The 17,909-nt window shown below is 47.1% G+C and overlaps 1 protein-coding gene and 1 long non-coding RNA gene across 2 annotated transcripts; one reads left to right on the top strand and one right to left on the bottom strand.

Annotated features, from left to right (window-relative positions):
• The first annotated feature begins 11,242 nt into the window (after positions 1-11,242).
• LOC125941410 (uncharacterized) lies at positions 11,243-14,381 on the top strand. Its single transcript, XR_007464248.1, has 3 exons — positions 11,243-11,752; positions 12,260-12,423; positions 13,452-14,381. It is a non-coding gene; the product is annotated as an uncharacterized LOC125941410 (long non-coding RNA).
• Positions 14,382-15,268: 887 nt separating this feature from the next.
• LOC125941429 (uncharacterized) lies at positions 15,269-17,592 on the bottom strand. Its single transcript, XM_049658615.1, has 3 exons — positions 17,468-17,592; positions 16,405-16,557; positions 15,269-15,869 (listed from the first exon to the last, which is right to left on the bottom strand). The coding sequence occupies exons 1-3, from the start codon at positions 17,531-17,533 to the stop codon at positions 15,582-15,584; spliced, it is 507 nt and encodes a 168-aa protein (XP_049514572.1). The 5' UTR covers positions 17,534-17,592; the 3' UTR covers positions 15,269-15,581.
• Between the last annotated feature and the right edge of the window lie 317 nt (positions 17,593-17,909).

Genomic DNA, 17,909 nt, shown 5'->3' with positions numbered 1-17,909 from the left:
TGAACAGTCTGTTCTCCGCAGTTTCTATTAATTGTTGGCAGTGATACAATACAACGATATAATTAGAAGCAAACCTATTCTTTGTGTTGACTAAATTAGCGACCAAAAATAAACCATACACTAGATTAGCTATTATGCCAAACATCCACACTAGCAAGATTATCACATCTTTTCTTGGTAATAGATGAAGTTGTTGAGAAATCGGATTAACTTGCGCAGGGAAGTTAAATAACAGGAATAGAAAAGACGCGACGATGATCTTCAGTAACTAATTTGGTTATGTTCGAAAACTATGCTAAGAAGAAGTAAACTTGGTGTGAGCAATGATAATATTCTGAACAATGTGATGCCACTACTAAGTGCCATTTATTTACAACGCGTTTAAGAACGGATATCTCTAGAATCGTGCTATAGGAGAGATTTCCGCTAAGCAGATAGAAGTTCCCTATTGCTTGGTTTTCACTTCGCAATCACATGCATTCTAAACATAATAATAAAACGCTAATTAGCATACTTTAATTGTTCTCCCTGTTATCGCTGCAGCTTGCTGCTGCTGACGTCCGACTAGCCACGTAGCGTAGCAGAGGAAACTGGAGGTGCCTAAGTATAATGGGATTTCATTAAAGGCTTGCACTTCAATTAAAAACGCAAATTAATTCACCTATACTGTCCACGGTTTCATTGTCGGTTGGCTGCAGATGATTGTTGCTAACGAAAACGGGCCACTCAGTTCCATTTCTTCTAGCTCATTATATATTGAGGGTCCCATCTCCGGCAGATTTATCATTTCCGCTACCATACGAGGGTTTGTTGGTAAGCTGACTGGTCTGAAAAAAAAATCCTGAGCCATTCCAGTCTGTAAAGGTAGATGACCAGCGAAGCTGTTTAGCACTCGACACAGAGGTGACAAAGAATTTGGAACAAAGGTACGCAAACATTTATTGTCTTGATCGGTAGTCATCATGACGATAGGTACGCACACACATTCTGGTGTCACCTCTGTTATTATTACATTAATTCCGTAATAATCGCGTATAGTCCGGACTCCCGAGTAGCGACGCGCGTACGAAGAGCGACGGCAGGAACAGAGAAAAGAATGCAATCGTCGCCGGCGGGCGGCAAACACCGCCGATGAAGATCGTGCGCAAAACGCCTAGCGCAAGCGGGACATCGCTCTTCGTAGGCGCGTTGCTCCTCGGGAGTCGGTACTGTATGCAGCTTCCCCATTACGGCGACAGAAAATAAGTGCAATTCAAAATGCAGAACAGCTTGTCTTTCTGATCTTTTATACATCCGCGTGGACGACGGGACCGCCGCCCCGAAGAGCGGGAGGAAACTAGACATGCGTGACGTTTCGACCGCACCACCACCACGGGAGAGCGGAGGGAAAGGAAACTAGATACGCAAGCGCTTGGAACGTCGACAAAGAGAGGGCGGCGCGAACGTAGACATGGCCGACGCGGGTTGGGCTTTTGGGCTAAGATTCTATCGTGAAGGTGTCCCTGGTGGCGATCGTCGTCGGAGCGCTCGGATCCTGGGTCGCCAGGAACGACAGCGTCATGCGCCGCTTCTGCAGCAGGAAGTACCTGCGGCTCTTCAAAAAACTCGCAGTCAGCGAGACCATCGCAGCCTCTCGCGACGTCTACGCAGAGCACATCGCCGCCGAGTGAATAAACACAACTAGGCAGGCACACACTACACTGACACACACTTCCATGCCAGCCCGAAAAACTTCCATCAAATACTGAACAAACGCCAAACGAACACGCACCTTCATGCCTGCTCAAAAACTAACACCAAAATTCTAGTATCTTGGGTCATTTATTAACAGTTCTTTTTGCAAAATATGTAACACACATTTTCGTAAAGACCTCTGTTCTTACCCTTGTGCCTGGGACCTCTTTGGGTACCAGATGTGACAGGGTAGTTCAAGGGCGTGTTACAGGTCCCGGAGGCCACCCGAAGTCCACAAGGGTATCTGCCATTGCGCTTGCACCCTTTCTGCATAATCAGCAGGATCGGCCCACATTTTTGTCATCGCACACAGAAAATACACGGAACCCTAGCCATATACAGCTTCGTTGTAAAAATTCGCGTGCCTCGTGACGCCATCGGTTAAAAGAATGTTCCACATTCGCCGCCATGACCTTGAGTGGCGCTAGGTAGCACTTCCAACTTTGTCTTCTACAAATAAATTCCCAAGATTTCGGGCGTGGGAACAGGCGCTGCAGTAGCACAATTCGTAGTACTTTGCACGCATAATGCGGAGGTTGTGGGTTTGGTCCAAAATGGCGGGGAGTTGTCTTTTGTGCACTCGAACACTCACCTTCATGCCTAAATTTTACCACCCCCCCTTCTACAAATCAATTAAAAATACCAAATAACTCATTGGCACTGTCCCTGGCTTCATTTTTGGTTGGCTACATATGATTGTGGCTACATATGTGACCACTGGCGTTCAAAAGAGCACAGGACAACCCTGTCTCAGCGCCAAAAGATGAGTCAATTGTATGGTGCCCTCTATTTGCCTTTTGAACGTCGCTATTGCAAATGACAAATAAAACTTCAGTGAACCATAAGTTACACTATGAGCGATATTGTGAACAAACATTAGGAAGAAATCGGAAGCAATATCTTTTGTAACTTGCTTGGGCAGTAACTAGAATATGTAATGCGGTCCTGTACAAGGGGTTGGGGGCCAGAGACCGCATTTTCCTAACTTTTGACTGGTTGCCCAGGGGATCTCGTTTTGTTCACGCAACGATGCCCGGATGTTCTCGTTTGAGTGCCCGGATAACGGCTCTGGCTTTTGGCTCAAGGTCACTTGAAGGTCGCCGACACCGGGAGCTGAACAGGAAGGTAGGGAGGGGAGAGGGCGCGTACTACGCCGCGCGCTCCCACCCGGCCGCTGTACCTTGAAAGCCATCTGCAGCGGTGACAAATTCCTCCTTGCGCTGTGTTTTCACGGCTTAATTCGTGTCGATGCGAGACGCAGCACGAATGTCCATTTGCTTGCTGCCGCTGCCGCCCTTACTCACTCCAGCGTTTTGACAGCAAGTTTGCACGGGCATCGAGTGAGATGCGTTCATGTTTGCTTGTGCGCGCGTGACACCATGATTATTAATTTAGTCAGTATGTCTATGTTTGCAAGTTTATACGGCCTATACAACTCCTATCCTTACTTCGTATAGCTGTCCACTACGTTGCTATCGCAATCAATGCTTCGCCTATTAAGTGAAACTGCGACATTTTTTATAGTTCATTATTGTTTAATTTCGGATCTTATTCGTATCGTACTTTGCGCGCACTTACGTGCCCCTTGTATTCTTTTGCGTCTGCAGTTGGTCACCTTTTTTTTTTTTTTTGACCAACCGACCAGGTGGGTCGATCCCGCAGATAATCGTTGTTTGGTGCAATGTGGGTAATTTTTTACTATATTCGCGGTAATTAGGCCTGTAGCATTTATTTTTACCTACTCTGTGACTAATTCATGCTTCACGTGGGAATCACCAAAGCTGCTTTCCAGAAACCATTGCTACGCGCGAGATCTACTAAGGCCAAGCGAACTCCCTCCGTTGCGCAAAAGTGTCCCTTCCGGTGGCTTTGCCACAACGTGTCTATATCTCTGGAAGTGCACCCTTTACAGGGGCTTATTGCAACATGGTTAATTTTCGACTACATTTGTCGCTAATTACGCCTGTACCGTTATTTTGACCTATTCTGCAACTAATTCTGACTTTTTATAAGCACCGACGAAGCCGCCTTCCAGACACGATTGACATACACTATCCTTACATAGTCCAAGTGAAGTCGCTCCATTTCCCAAAAGTTTGCCGTAAGGTGGCTTTACCTCAACAAGCTCATGTTTGCGGCAGTGCACCCTTTACAGGGGCACAGTGCAATGTGGTTTATTTTCGATTATATTGACGCAAATCGCTCCCGCATCGTTGATTGGACCTACTCTGCAACTAATCCTCGCTTTTTTTTTCTTCTGAAGACCTACAATTTATAACCTTTTGCGACTCGCTACGGCGCTCTAGAGACGCATTGTTTTTGTAGCGAGAGCTACATTGGCCGCATTCTCGCCGTTTCGCTCTGGCCAGTGACTACACCGTGAGCTGAGCCATTGCCTAGCAACCGCCGCCGCTGGCAGCGCCGCTCGCCGCGCCATCTGGCGTCGTCTGCTCGAGCTACTACGGCGCGGCCACGCGCCGCCACCGCCAGCGTCGTCTGTACGAGTTACCATGGCGTGGCGACGCGCCGCCGCCGCTGCAGTTGTGTTATAAGCGTTCGCCGCTTGCATCTGGCATTAATTCAGAGGAGGAGCCAGTGAAACCGCGTTGCAACAGAGGAGGAGCCGGCGTTGCTTCGTATATATAGAAGGGGTGGCTCGGTGGAATTCGTCGGCATATATGGAAAGTGAGTCGGATAGACTGAAAGAAGCCAGGCTTCGTCGTCGGGACGAAACCAAGAGGATGCAGCGAGCCGAGGAGACCGAGGAAGAACGAGCCGCACGCCTCGAGAAGCGTCGTAAGTACGAAGCGGCCAGGCAAGTGGATTCAGATGAGCATAGCGCCAGAAACATGTTCAAGTCACTGGACGACAACCCCTTATCCTCCCGTCTCAACGACCATCGGGCCGTCTTTGTGGCAATTGAGAAAAAAACAAGATGAACTCTTTCAGAATGAATGCGTTACACTTTAAAAATGTCTAGTCTTTAATGTATCCATAACTTAACGAGAGGTAACAAACAAACCTAAACACTCAGGCGTACGAAGCTAAACGATAAAGATGTAACCGTAGAGAGAACCAAGCTAAACAATAAGATTAACCGTACCTCTCGCTGCGCACACCGAGGCATAACTGAGTCAAGCCACAGCCAATTGTTTGGAAATAGTTACAAGATACCCAGATGCACGAAACCCGTATGAAGAGAGCTAAGGAAGCCTTGCTTTCAATAAAAATACTAATTGAAGAGAGGCCATGACGCAGTTGGGCACCTCCGTCGTTGATGAATAATCACTAAGAAGAGGCAGCAATCCAGCCCGACGATGCCTTTTAAACGCACAGCCAGACGCCGGCGTCGATAAAGCGTCGCAGAACACTGAAACATGCATGACATATAACAATTAAAGACAGTCGAAGTTCGAAACTCGTGTATAGAAAACCACTTGAAAAGGCTCGAATATAGTAAAGGAATTGTTTTCATTCGTCTGGGTTGCCACGCGGCATAACATTAGGATGAACTTTATTATAAAGCATGATGGCCAGTTTCGTACAGATACAACAAAAAAGGCTTATGGAACGTGTTGCACAGGATATGGTGACGCATTAGCAACGTCATGGTAAACTTCTGGCAGTGGCGAAACAGATACCTTTTGCCTTGCTTGCTAAGGGTGCGAGATCTCGCCTACACATAAGCTTCGCGGTCTTTTGCGTGTAGGTTGCTCAGATTGGCTTATTTAAGGTGAACGTCGTATTCGTCTCTTATGCTCGTTTTCAAGGTATTCGGTGGTTGGTGATCGGACTTCCACCACTGATACCAATGCGCCGATGGGAAGAGTACTTCCTCTTGTATCACGAGTTACGGCGCGCAATCGTCACCGAACGCCAACTAATATAAATCTTTGAGACGCACGTGCTGTCGCGAGAGGGTGTTGAGGCGTCTGGTGGGTATACTATTATTAACATTTTATTGGAAGATGACGGTGCTTAGGACTATTGGGGGAAATGGAGTACAACGGTAGGCAAGAGTTCATGACTTGCGGCGGATGCCGTTCTCCCACGCGGAAAAAAAAACCCAGAAGCTTTTGAGACGTTAACGCACAACTGTGGCCGGCTGCCAGATCCACTCTTCGAAAGAGTGGATCCAGTCCACGTGTTGTCGTCGCACCTCTCTTAAGCAACAGTCCAATATATTGTGACAGGAATTCCGAGGCCCATCATGGGCACAGCGGTGGCACTTAAGAGTGGAGACTGCAGACACAGCACGAAGTAGAAGGACAGACTGGATGTGACTCTCAACACAGTTTGTTTGAAAAACAACGCGCGACCTACGTATATGAACAAAATTACGCCTGAATAAAACAATCATGGCGTTGCATTATGCGAACATTTCTGCACTAGTACAGTACTTGAAGTGCACCGGTTTGAGAGACCGCTTATAATGTCCCTGTGCAACGTCTCACGTGCACTCAGTGCTCGCACTCTCCCTCGTTTACCCTTTATATTCCCCCATTCCCTTACCCCCAGTGTAGAATAGCAAACCAGACACTCGTCTGGTTGACTTCCTTGCTTTCTCTCTCTCTCTCTGTCATCAACAGGAAGCGACTCTCGATCCTGCCGTTAAGAGAACAAACCACAAAGCTGCCCATGGCCAGTCATATATGGCGATGATTTCTTTGAATGAAATGTAACTCATTTGTCGACAAGCTGTCGAAGGAGTGCTCACACAGGTACCGCTCAACTGCGCGGTTTTCTCAGCTTCAATAATTTCCCTTGTTAGGTTATCGCTGTGCTTTATAAGAACCGCGCACTTATGCAACATGGGGGAGCAAATGCACGACCTCCAGTGGACAGCTATCCATCCTCGTGGTGCGCATTTCTCATTGTAGTCATGCTGCCTCAATCTCTAGTTAGAACCGCGATCCGTCTATCCATCATAAAACATCCTACACATGAATGGAATCTGATGTAGCCCATTTGCGATGCACTCAATGTACTTCGCTTTATGCTTCTATTGGGCATTCTTTTTCAGGGAGCATGTCATTTCCATCGTCTTCCTGCTCCATTGCTCCTGTCTGTCCTGCCTACTTCGCACTGTGCCCACAGGCATGAATAATCAACCAGCCAAACTTTCAAGGCTTCTGACAGCCGAGATAGGTGCCGTCCCTGAGACATTGGTCTCTTCTGCATCATTGTGTCCTCTGGCTTGCTTCACCCGATAGTAACACCATTGTGCAGGAGGTCGACCGAGGGGGCACAGCGGCTTCGCACGCTGTGTACGAGGACCTGCGCACTGGTTGCCTTGATGTCCTCCTCGCCGACTGTTCCGTACAGGGCATGCAGGAAGGTAAAAGTTAGGAGGGAGCATTGCGCAACGCGATTGAAGCAAAGCGTGTCGGCCCAACACGTGATAGTGACGTCTGAACGCGCGGCAAATTTTGGGGCCTCCGAACAAGTGCGTATTGATTTTAAAAAAAAACACCGGCCACAGAACGTCTCGGCAAATCTCGATTCTTGATCCGTGATATCAACCCAAGAGGTCATGTGTTGGGTCGACACTGAGCAAAGGTAAAAGCGTAAAGGGATGGCTCACGGAGCGGTCGCTTGACATGGCTGGTAGCGTGACGTCATGCTTTTTTCTTCCTCCATGGTGCAGGGTGGATACAAGCGCCGCGTCTACTACTGCGTCCGCGCCATCGACGCCATCTCCGAGGGATGCGTTGCCGGCGCGCGTGGGTATCAGCGATTTGTAGGCCGCACAGGGGTTTTATATGGTCAAAAATACCATGTAAAGGCACGATTACGTCTTGATAGTTAAGCGCGTAATATTTTTGAGGGTTTAAATAAATAAATAAGCTGCCTCACGTGGTCGTGTATCGCTGTAGCCTGAAATTGTTTTGCAACGCGTTACGACCAATTGTTAGCATGATATTTTGTGCACCGTCAAACGGGAACTAAGTTGCATGACAGCCGCTGTTTTGTTCTACAGGTGGGACATAACGCGTGTACTTAAGCATTCGTGAAAATAGGGGTGCACAACAATTTCCAAGAGCACGCAGCGGCCGTTTTTGTGTCTCAGAGAGAGAGGTTAGGCAAAATCAAACAAGGGAGAACTGTTCTAAATAGGCTGGGGTATGCATCTCGTTCGTTTTATATATAGCGCAGAGGATACGTTAGTTCTAGATAGGGAAACATGGGCACGTATATCCGTGGCACCAATCCCCCCCCCCCCCCCAAAAAAAAAAAAAAAATTAACCCTAAGTACCACGGGGGATGACGAAAAGCGTGGGTGCGAGCATTGCGAAGGAGTTTCGAAGGCAATCCGGACGTCTACTACACGGACGCAACTCTGGATGTGGCATACACATCGCAGTCGCCACGTGTCAGGAAAGGGTAGTAGAGGCGTCAGTGAAAACCGCATGCACGGCAACGGCTGAGGCGACCATGGTAGCTTTAGCTTTGAAGGACGCCAAATGCACAGGGACATCCGTGGCAGACCTCGCCGACTCACAGGCGGCGTGTCGCCTCTTTCTGTCAGGGGCGGTACCCCGGGCGGTGATTAGGATCATAGGCAATAAGCTATGTAATTTTCACAGCCCGGCACACGAAGGCATGGAGGGAAATACGAGGGTGGATCGAAAAGCTCGAGTACTAAATAAATATCTGAGCGTCGGACCGGCCATGTATGGACTTTCCGGATACTGCGAGAGATATCTTAGAACAACAAAGAGAGGAAAGACGGGAAATCGGCAGGCCGCATCCAAAATTGACCAGACGGCAAGCGACGGACTGGCGCCGACTCCAAACAAACAATTATCCTAATATACACAAGCGAATACAAATGCATGGCGAAGCGTGCGCAGACAAACGTCCGTGGTGTGGTGAAAAGTCTACATTGTCACACATCATGCTCATATGCGCCAGAAGACCTCCACAAGCCAACACACAAAATATACAAAACAACACTTTCTAAGGCAGTGGGAGGCATGGCTAGCGGACGAGGAACAGGACCATCAGCTGGCTCTCCTGGACCAAGCCCAGCGAGCCGCTTAAGCCATTGGGGCCCTGGACTAGGGGCTCCACCCATATTTTCCTGCTTTTTTTTGCCTTTTCCTAATAAAGTTTTACTTTCTCGATCAAGCATTCGTATAGAATAGACGATCGAATGTCGAATTGCTGTTGTTCAGGCACCTCTGCACGGCGATGCTGCGTTGCTTGGAGCCAAATAATGATGCTTAAATTGCAATAACGTGTAATGAGAATGTAGTGATAGTAAATATAACGATTCAAGCAATAACGAATGAATACGCGATTATTGTCAGGAACTTGCCATATAGGAAGATGCTTTTATTTTGTACTGTCATTTTGTGCTGTCATTAATTTCATACAACAAAAAGACGCAATACACTAAGAAAAAGACAGGCGAAATGAGAGAAAGAGCGTCTGCTTTTCGTCGTCGTTTCTTTGTACGAAGCATGTACCAATTAGCCCAACAACGAGTTTTATTGAAGCATAATTTAATTCTTTATTATAGCGAAGCGCTATCTAGAAGCTTTCGTTTATTAGCTTAGACCGACAATTATCATCGACGGTTTCTGAACAATATTTTTGCTTGCTTGTTTCTGAAGGATTTGCCCTAACCCATTACGGGAGCATAATCCTTAAGCCAGTTATTGTACTGTGGTAGCGTATGGAAAATGAGGAAACAATTGCCAATGTACTACCGTTGGAGCCAAATATATGTAAGCACTGCTACCATACGGCATCTTGAAAAGCCTCCGTGATTGCTCTGGTTACTCTGCAGATTTCGTCTATTTATCTGATTAGCATTACGAAGAACGGTAAGATTAAAATAATGTGACATCATAATTGCAGCTTACTTCATACTCTTTAGGTGAGCATCTTCGAAAGCAATGTATATCAGTGAAACTACTATCGAAATGTTTGCTCCGAATTAAAATAAAGAAAGGCCGAGTTATATTGAGCTGGGAACACATTTTACAAAAAAACTGTCGCAGTTTCACCTGAAAGGCGAAGCATCAAGTGCGATAGCAAACTTGTAGAGAGCTATACGGAGTAATGATATTAGCTTTATCAGCTGTATAAACTTGGACATGCAGCAGCATCGGCAACACGCAGAATGGTTGTCGACGCCATCGGCGTTTTGCCCGCGTTCGCTCAAAATGCGTGCGGCGTTGGTGACTGTTGCCGGAGCCTCTGATATAAATAGGCACTGCGTGCCGCAGCTAAACGTCGCCTCCCTTCCCTCCCCCTCCCCCACGGCCTCTCGCTCGTCGGAAGAAGGCGCGTTTGCTCTACATACATGGTGATTGTGAAGGAGAACAGAGACACCTACTTCTGCAGCCCTTAAGCGAGCACGGCGCAGAACGCGCGTTTGTTCTCCGCCGTGCGTTCACTCCCCGTGAAAGACGCGCCCCTCGCACCCTTTCACTCGCACATACAGCGTTCGGCGCGCGGCGACGATTTCTTCTCCAAATGACGTCATACGGAACCTCACGGCGACGCCGACGGCAGAAATCTGCTTTTGAGTGTCCATATAATTGCTATCGCAATAAAAAGATTCAGAGTCCTCCCACTACTGTGAAGATGGAAGCCAGCCAATCTATGACTACCCAGGTGGCACACAAAGTCTTCAAAACGTCGTATTAATGGATTCAATGTGTAAAACAGATCTTTGACCAAAATCGACGCATTAAAATGTTGTAGTTTCACCCGAAAGGCGAAGCATCAATTGCGACAGCAACTTAGTAGAGAGCTATAAGGAGGAAGGATAGCAGTTTTATCAGCTGTATAAATTTGGACATGCAGCAGTACCAGCAACGCGCAGAACTGTTGTCGACGCCATCGCCGTTTTGCCCGCGTTCCCACCGAACGCGCGCGGCGTTGGTGAATGTTGCCAGTGCCTCTGAGAGCGGTTCGGAGGTTACTTGCCGATAAGTGTCGGAAGTTTTTACCACCTTCTCGCCTCGCAACGTTTTTATATAAATACGCAATTGGTACCGCAGCTAAACGTCGCCTCCCCTCCCTCCCGTACCCCCACGGGCTTTCGCGCGACGGAAGAAGTTGCGTTTGCTCTCTCTCTCTCTCTCTCTCTCTATATATATATATATATATATATATATATATATGTATGTATATGGTGATTGTGAAGGACGAACGAGACGCTTCATTCTGCAGCCCTTCAGGGAGCACGGCGCATAACGCGCGTTTGTTATCCGCCGTGCGTTCGCGCCCTTTCACTCGCACATACAGCGTCCGGCGCGCGGCGACGATTTCATCATCGTTGACGTCATACGGAACCTTACGGCGATGTCGACGTCGACGCCGGCGGCAGAAATCCTCTTTGAGCGTCCATATAATTGCTATCGCAATAAAACGTTGCAAGCAGAAGACCTTAAATACGAGTGGTGGACACGTTTCGAAAACGTTTTCATTAGACTAGCCGTATCTGTTCAATGGGCCTTTTCCAGAACTGCGGCGCGCCTCTAGCGGCGACTGCCGGAATCACGACTTGAGGCTCTCTCCCCTTCCTTCGCCCGTATTTCCCGGCTGTGAATGCATGTGCCTGCGTGCTGTCGTGTCTCGTATTACTTGCGCCGGTGGTAATAAGGAAAAATAGCAGCTGTCTTGTGGTATGCCATTCGGTCGTAGGTGAAGCAAGCATGGACATCAACTTTTCTGGTGACGAGGTGAAGAAATTTTTAGGCTCAGGCGGCTCGTGGACTGCCGACCTGACCCATGTGCCGCGCGTGTGTGAGCGTGTCATTGAAGCCCATTTCGGTGCGTCTACTAGCCGCGGGCTGCAAAAGGGTTGGAAGTTTAAAGAAGAGAAGTATATTCACCGGTTGGAATGCTGTATCAGTCGCCATACTTCTGGATGTGAGCTTCATATCCTAAGGAGCATTTGCCTCTGCTCAATGAAACCTGGGCACTACAGACAAGTCGTTGCCCTCCGTGAGGAAAATGTGACATGTGTTGTTCGAGCTTACTGCGACTGCGTTGCTGGGTGAGTACTGAATTTTTTTTCTTATTTAGTCCTGTTACTAAGGAGTGCCACTTCCAATGTGCTTGTATAGGAATCAGTGCGTCTTTTCCAAGGCTTGTTGCGGTTACTCGCGCCACCGTAACGCGTAGGTGAATCACGGGCGCACTTTACGAGGTGTAAAACCATCTTTAACGTGTCCGTCGCTTCCTTAACTAGACGAGACTGGACAGAAGTACATATCCGCTTGTCCAGAGAACATATGCGGACGTGGTTGTTTCCTTCAATAAAATATGTACGGACCTGTTACCGACTGACAAACTAAACATGCTAGAACAGCATGGGCTGGTTTGATTTGGAGTTATACTATCAGCCTGTCAGAGGAAACCAGTAAAGCAGTCGTATTTAGGATCTGACTCTAATAATACTTTTATTGTTATTCCATGCCGAGGACTCTACTACGACATTCCTTTTGAAAACTAAACTGTCAGAAGAAAAAATGAGTTGTTTATGTGTTGTTTCTACTCGCAGGCTCAGTCAAAGCTGCCAACACATTGCTGCTCTTCTTTTTGCTGTTAGGAGCATTCAGACGCCATCCTGCACCGGCATGCCTTGCAAGTGGATGGCTCCAACACAAGGTAAACAGTTTCTTGTGAAACGAAAATGCACCTTATTTTAACAACCTCGCGATGTCTGTAAGCCGTGGTTTTGTAAAGTTGCCGCATAACGGTATGCTTGTAGGTCCGCGTATTATCATTGTTTGCATATTAACAACTGTACTCCTTCACACTTCCCTGTCGTTTTCAAAAACTAGTGTACCATGTGCAGAAAGCCTACAGCAAACACAGTTTGCAGTACAGAACGTGTGTTCATGTGAAAAGAAAGTATGAGAAATGCGAATAAGCACCAACTTTTTAATCAAAAGTACAGTGGTACAAATAGGCAGGTAGATCAATCAAACCATAAATCAAAAACTGCTAGGCTACAAAGAATACTACATGCATCTTGATTTTTTTTTCTTTCAGGTCACAACCGCCAGCCATCACTGCCACTTTCGGACATAACATTCCGCAAGCTTGTGATGAACAAGACCGTGCGAGCGAAGGCGAAGCGAAAGCTACCACCTGGATTTCAGTGAAAAGAACAGTCTGTTCTTAAAAACTTCAGAGAAAGAATGGCACAGTGCGCTCCACATTTGTTGTGGAATCGGTACAGTGCTAGAAAACCAGCACCCGTGCAAAACACCAGTGGCATCGCCGACATTGTGGACCTCCACTCAAGGGAATGCTGGACATTGTTTTCAAATTACTGGGCACAGCAGGTGCCACTCACAGCTGCAGAGAGAACCAAAATTTGCATAGACATGGTCGGCCAGAACAACAACCCACTGTGGAAAGCTGAAAGGACTGGCCGCCTGACAGCCTCTAACTTTCACAGAATAATGCGCTGCATAAAGCCTGATGGACTTGTTAGAGACATTTTGTATCCTCGCCAGAAAGAGAACCTTGGACCAAGTGACCCAAGATTGTATGGACTCAGAAATGAAGCGGTCGCTGTGGAGAAATACATTGCAATAATGCAGCTGTATGATAAAGACATTGAGGTCTCTGAAACCGGACTTCATGTTCATGAAGCTTACCCCTTCATAGCGGCATCACCAGACCGTTTGGTCAGAGATGGAACTTAGATGGGGCTCCTTGAGGTAAAGTGCCCTGCCTCTAAGGCAGGGCAGACCATTACCGAGGCATGCCAAGACAAAACATTTTGTTCGCAAGTGGTTGATGGTGTTGTTACTTTAAAAAGAGACCATCCTTATTTTTTTCAAATCCAGGGACAACTAGCGGTCACCGGAAAGACATGGTGTGATCTTGTTTTGTGGACGAACAGAACTGAGCTGCTGCTTAGTACCTCTGTTGAAAGGATTTATTTTCACAAAGATGTGTGGCATGAAATGCTGCAAGCACTGATATATTTTTACAAAGCTGCCATCATTCCTGAGCTCCTAACACGCCGCATGAGGCGGTTGGGTTTCCTGTATACCACAGGGGCCGGATATGTGCCTTTCAAAAAGTACGCTCAAGGCTTTTACATTGCTGAGACATCGGATGACCCAATGAAGCTATCATTAAGGAAACTGAAGTAGTGCATATTGCAAATAGCAAGAAACAAGTGTCTCTAAACTGCAGTAGCATTTGGTGGCTCCACATGTTTTGTTCTTGGGTGAATGCTAAGGCTCAATACTTGTAAGGGTTTTAGCATTTCAACCACCCGATAGTTGAGAAGAAAATGTGTGCTTTGAACAGTGAAAACTGCTTGCTTTCATGCTGAAAATTTCGTATTTAACTAGCACTGCAGTCAACACTAAATATAGAAATTTGAAGCTCTCTATTTTTCTGTAAAAGTGCAATTCAGTTTCGCATGCAATAACATAGGTGCAATTATATGTATGAATTACAGTGTAAAGTGCATGTCTTTTCCTTGGGTGCATTTGTAAGGATTAAATGTGTCCATTCAAACCTAGCAGAATTGCATGTTTGGGCAAGAACGACATGGCATGACAAAGAGATGATTGAAAGTAATGAAGGAGAATAAAAGGTGTTTTCAAATTTATTAACGATTATCCAAACTCATTCATTCGATTGCATGTCAAGCTGTTTACTGAAAGGCATTCTGGTCCAATGGCCAGAAGGACCAGAATATTCTGGACCAGGATGGAAAGCACTTCCTCTCTGGCACATTTTTTTAAAGTTTATTTGTCCATGCAGCATATACATACATAAATTCTGACACACTGCTACCACTGCATGTTGCGGGGCTCATTGAACCTCTTCGTCCTCTATCGTCTCTTTATCCTTATTTATCAGCGGTCCTCTAAAGTTTGACAAGTAAGCACATGTTGTAAAAATTGCATCTGCCAGGTCCAGCATGTTTATAGGAAATGGTTTGTCTAAAATGTGGAACTCCTTAATTCTCCTAATAACTCTCTCTATATGAACTCTCGCAATGGCAATATGCCTGGTTTCTTCAACATCCTTTCCACTCATTTGAGCTTCGCCAGTAATGCGAAAAGGAGGAATATGAAGTGAAACACCACGTGGAAGAAGGTCTTCAACTTTGAAGCCCTTATCCACCATTACACCATCGCCTGATTCCAACAAATCAAGTACACCTGACTGTTGTACAATTTCCCTGTCACTGGTTCCTCCACCATACAAAGCAGACACAAAACTCACAAAGCAATCCGGTGTGGCTCCCACTAGGCACTTCATCGTGTTGGCATGCTTATAATTGGAAAAGGTTTGTCTCTGGGCGTACACCCCTGAAGGCTTCTGGATGCGAATTTCTGTTGTATCTAATATTATGCGTGTGTTTGGATACCGTCTGAAGTGGTGTGAAATGTTGCACTGTACATCGGAGAGGGATGGAAAGCCAGTGATATCTGTGAGGAGTCTTTCTAACATGAGAATCCATGTCGAGAAAAGGCGACTGAATGTCGACATTGGTATGGCGAAATTTCGACAAATCTCCTTAGTGGGCATGCCTGTCCGCAGGCGTACCAACACCATAAACAACTGCTCTTTGGTGTTGTGCGTTTTTATCTCTTCATGCTTTTTAAGGTGTCGATTTTGATGTACGACTAGGTAAAGGAGGTTATTAAACACATCCATGGACGGTAGGCTTGTGTAATACAGCATGTCTTGTTCTGTCTTCATGTTAGAGAGACACAGTGTTGTTTCTTTCAGCTCATAGTAGCTCATTCTCCAGGTGTCAGTGTGCTGCTGTGCTGCTTTTAAATGCGACTCTAGTGTCAGGTTATATTGTTCTGCACTAGCTAAACGGGCTTCAAGTTCAGCTATTCTAAGGCTAGACACATTGTCGGGCTGGCATGCATCATGCATGGCAGCACCACTTTCAAGATTGGCTGTAGAATGCTCAGGTGCTTCACTAGCCTGGGTTTCTGCATTTTCCCCAGAGTCAAAATGAATGTGTAATACAGGAGTTTTTGGAAGTTGATGTGCTGCCTCGGGTTCCAGCACTGGGCTGCCATCGCTGTGGTGTGGTGGATCGTCCGGGACAGCTGGCACCATTGATGTGTTACTTCCTGAAGGCTGGCTGCTCTGTGTGGTTGCTGGCTTTGTATCTGAACGAAAAAAAGAAAAATGTGTAGACCTGCAGACAAAACCTAATGTTACAATCCTGCAGTTAAAACGTAGAAAAGTTGTACACATGCTTGTCAGGAACTAACCGTGAAGTATTAAGAGGACTACCATTAATGATTGCGCACTTGCAGTACGCATTGGACTGATGCATGTACTGTCGGGCGAGTTTGTGGTGTAACAAAAAGTACAACCACAGTCTTCACACAAAGCGCTAGACGCATGAACCCTGCAGTTTATTAAACGGAGTCGGAAAGCTACACAAATGTAAACAAATAGCATTTACTACTTGCTTAACCGTACGCCGATAGACTCGGAGAATACTGAACCTCCGGCAACTAGCGCCTATACAGCTTTTACTTGTGCCTTAAACCACTAATCAGAGCTGTAAATCTAATGATCACCGTCCCATCTAGTGATGACTGCTTCTGTTATTGACATTGTCCATTTATTACAGTAGGTTTATTTCAACTTGACGCATGTGTGGATTGCCGAATAGTGTCTAAAAACATTACTCACTTGGAAGCTGAGAACGTTTGAAAGACTGGCTCGGAGTGCTTCGTCGGTTCGCCGACCTTTCAAAACGCACAACAGCATCTCGGCGGCTCGCAGGCTTGTGCTTAAATACGGACGGGACGTTGTCGGGGTGGTCCGGAAACCTAGATGGTTCTCCTGCAAACAGAAATCGTTCTTATATTGTCCAATACTTTACCCTTCAGTCCACAATCACCGCAGCTTTATCACACACGCAGAGAGATGACCTAGCTTTATATCCGGGCAAACGTCAGTAGTCGATGCGCAACTAAAACCATTCGGGGCGTTTACATGAACCAGACAGAAGCGGGTCGATTCGACTTGTCAGGCTGGGATATGTCTGTCGAGATCATGAAAACGCGGTCACGTCGGGCTCGGTCATCCCAATTTCTGACTCGACCCGCTCACGTAGGCTTCATGTAAATGATTTCGTTACATATCTCCCCGCTCACGCTTCGTCTTCGCGGCGACCGCACCTCGCCCGCGTTATCGTTAGCACCGCGCTGTCTGCTTAGCGGGCCGCGGCCACGGTGTAAGATATATACTCTATATCTTACACCGTGGCCGCGGCACATGTCAACCACTTGCTTGTACACCACACTCATCATTCATCTGATATGACGAAGCTCGAAAAGCAACAGCTAGGAAAGGCAATGCTACAAAAGCGGCGATTGTCGACAATGCGCACCGTTCGCCCGACGTGAATGTTATCAATCCGAGCGCAGGAGGCCTTACCTAATATGAAATACTCGCTGCAAACGCGCGAGTTAGCTGTAGGCTTCCACGTCGATCCGTCAACATTTACTCAGTGCATCGTCATTCGCGGCGATTGCACCCCGCCCGCGTTATCGTTAGCACCGCGCTGTCTGCTTAGCGGGCCGCGGCACATGTCAACCACTTGCTTGTACACCACACTTATTCATCTGATATGACGAAGCTCGGAAAGGAACAGCATAGGAAAGGCATTGCTACAAAACGCAGCGATTGTCGACAATGTGCACCGTTTGCCCGACGTGAATGTTATCAAGCCGTGCACAGGAGGCCTTACCTGATATGAAATGCTCGCTGCAAACGCGCGAGTTAGCTGTAGGCTTCCACGTCGATCCGTCGACATTTATTCGGCGCATCGCCTGGACCCACTTTTTTCTTTTCGCTGCGTGTAAAGAAGCTGCAGGGAAGCAAAAAAACCTGACCTTCGGAAGCTTGTTGCTGGCATTTGTGCACCCCACCGCGGCGCACCTCTGAGGCATGACAAGAAAGCTCGACAGCGGAGCGGCGAGCAGGCGAGCCTCAAAAAAACATGGCGCTCGCGTCCTTCCCGTCGTACTGTGCGCGGCCATCGCCACGCATGCGCAGAGGACCCCTTTGGAAAAGGTCAATTACCTAGCGTACCGGGTTTTCGACGACGCTGTTCTTGGCGGAAGAATTCTTCGTTTATCGAGCGGCACTCGCTGTGTCAGTTGCTGCTGTATTCGCGTTGCATTAGCATA

The sequence above is a fragment of the Dermacentor silvarum genome, chromosome 11 (assembly GCF_013339745.2).
Source record: "Dermacentor silvarum isolate Dsil-2018 chromosome 11, BIME_Dsil_1.4, whole genome shotgun sequence".
In the NCBI taxonomy this organism is placed as follows: Eukaryota; Metazoa; Arthropoda; class Arachnida; order Ixodida; family Ixodidae; genus Dermacentor; species Dermacentor silvarum.
The sequence above is the reverse complement of the archived record's forward strand: the minus strand, read 5'-3'. Positions and strand labels throughout refer to the sequence as shown.

Coding starts and splice junctions, on each gene's coding strand:
- LOC125941429 (XM_049658615.1), bottom strand. CDS start 17,533: ATGTCGACGGATCGACGTGGAAGCCTACAGCTAACTCGCGCGTTTGCA. Junction 16,558..17,467: donor CAGCGAGCATTTCATATCAG/GTAAGGCCTCCT, acceptor TTCTGTTTGCAG/GAGAACCATCTAGGTTTCCG. Junction 15,870..16,404: donor CAAACGTTCTCAGCTTCCAA/GTGAGTAATGTT, acceptor TTTTTCGTTCAG/ATACAAAGCCAGCAACCACA.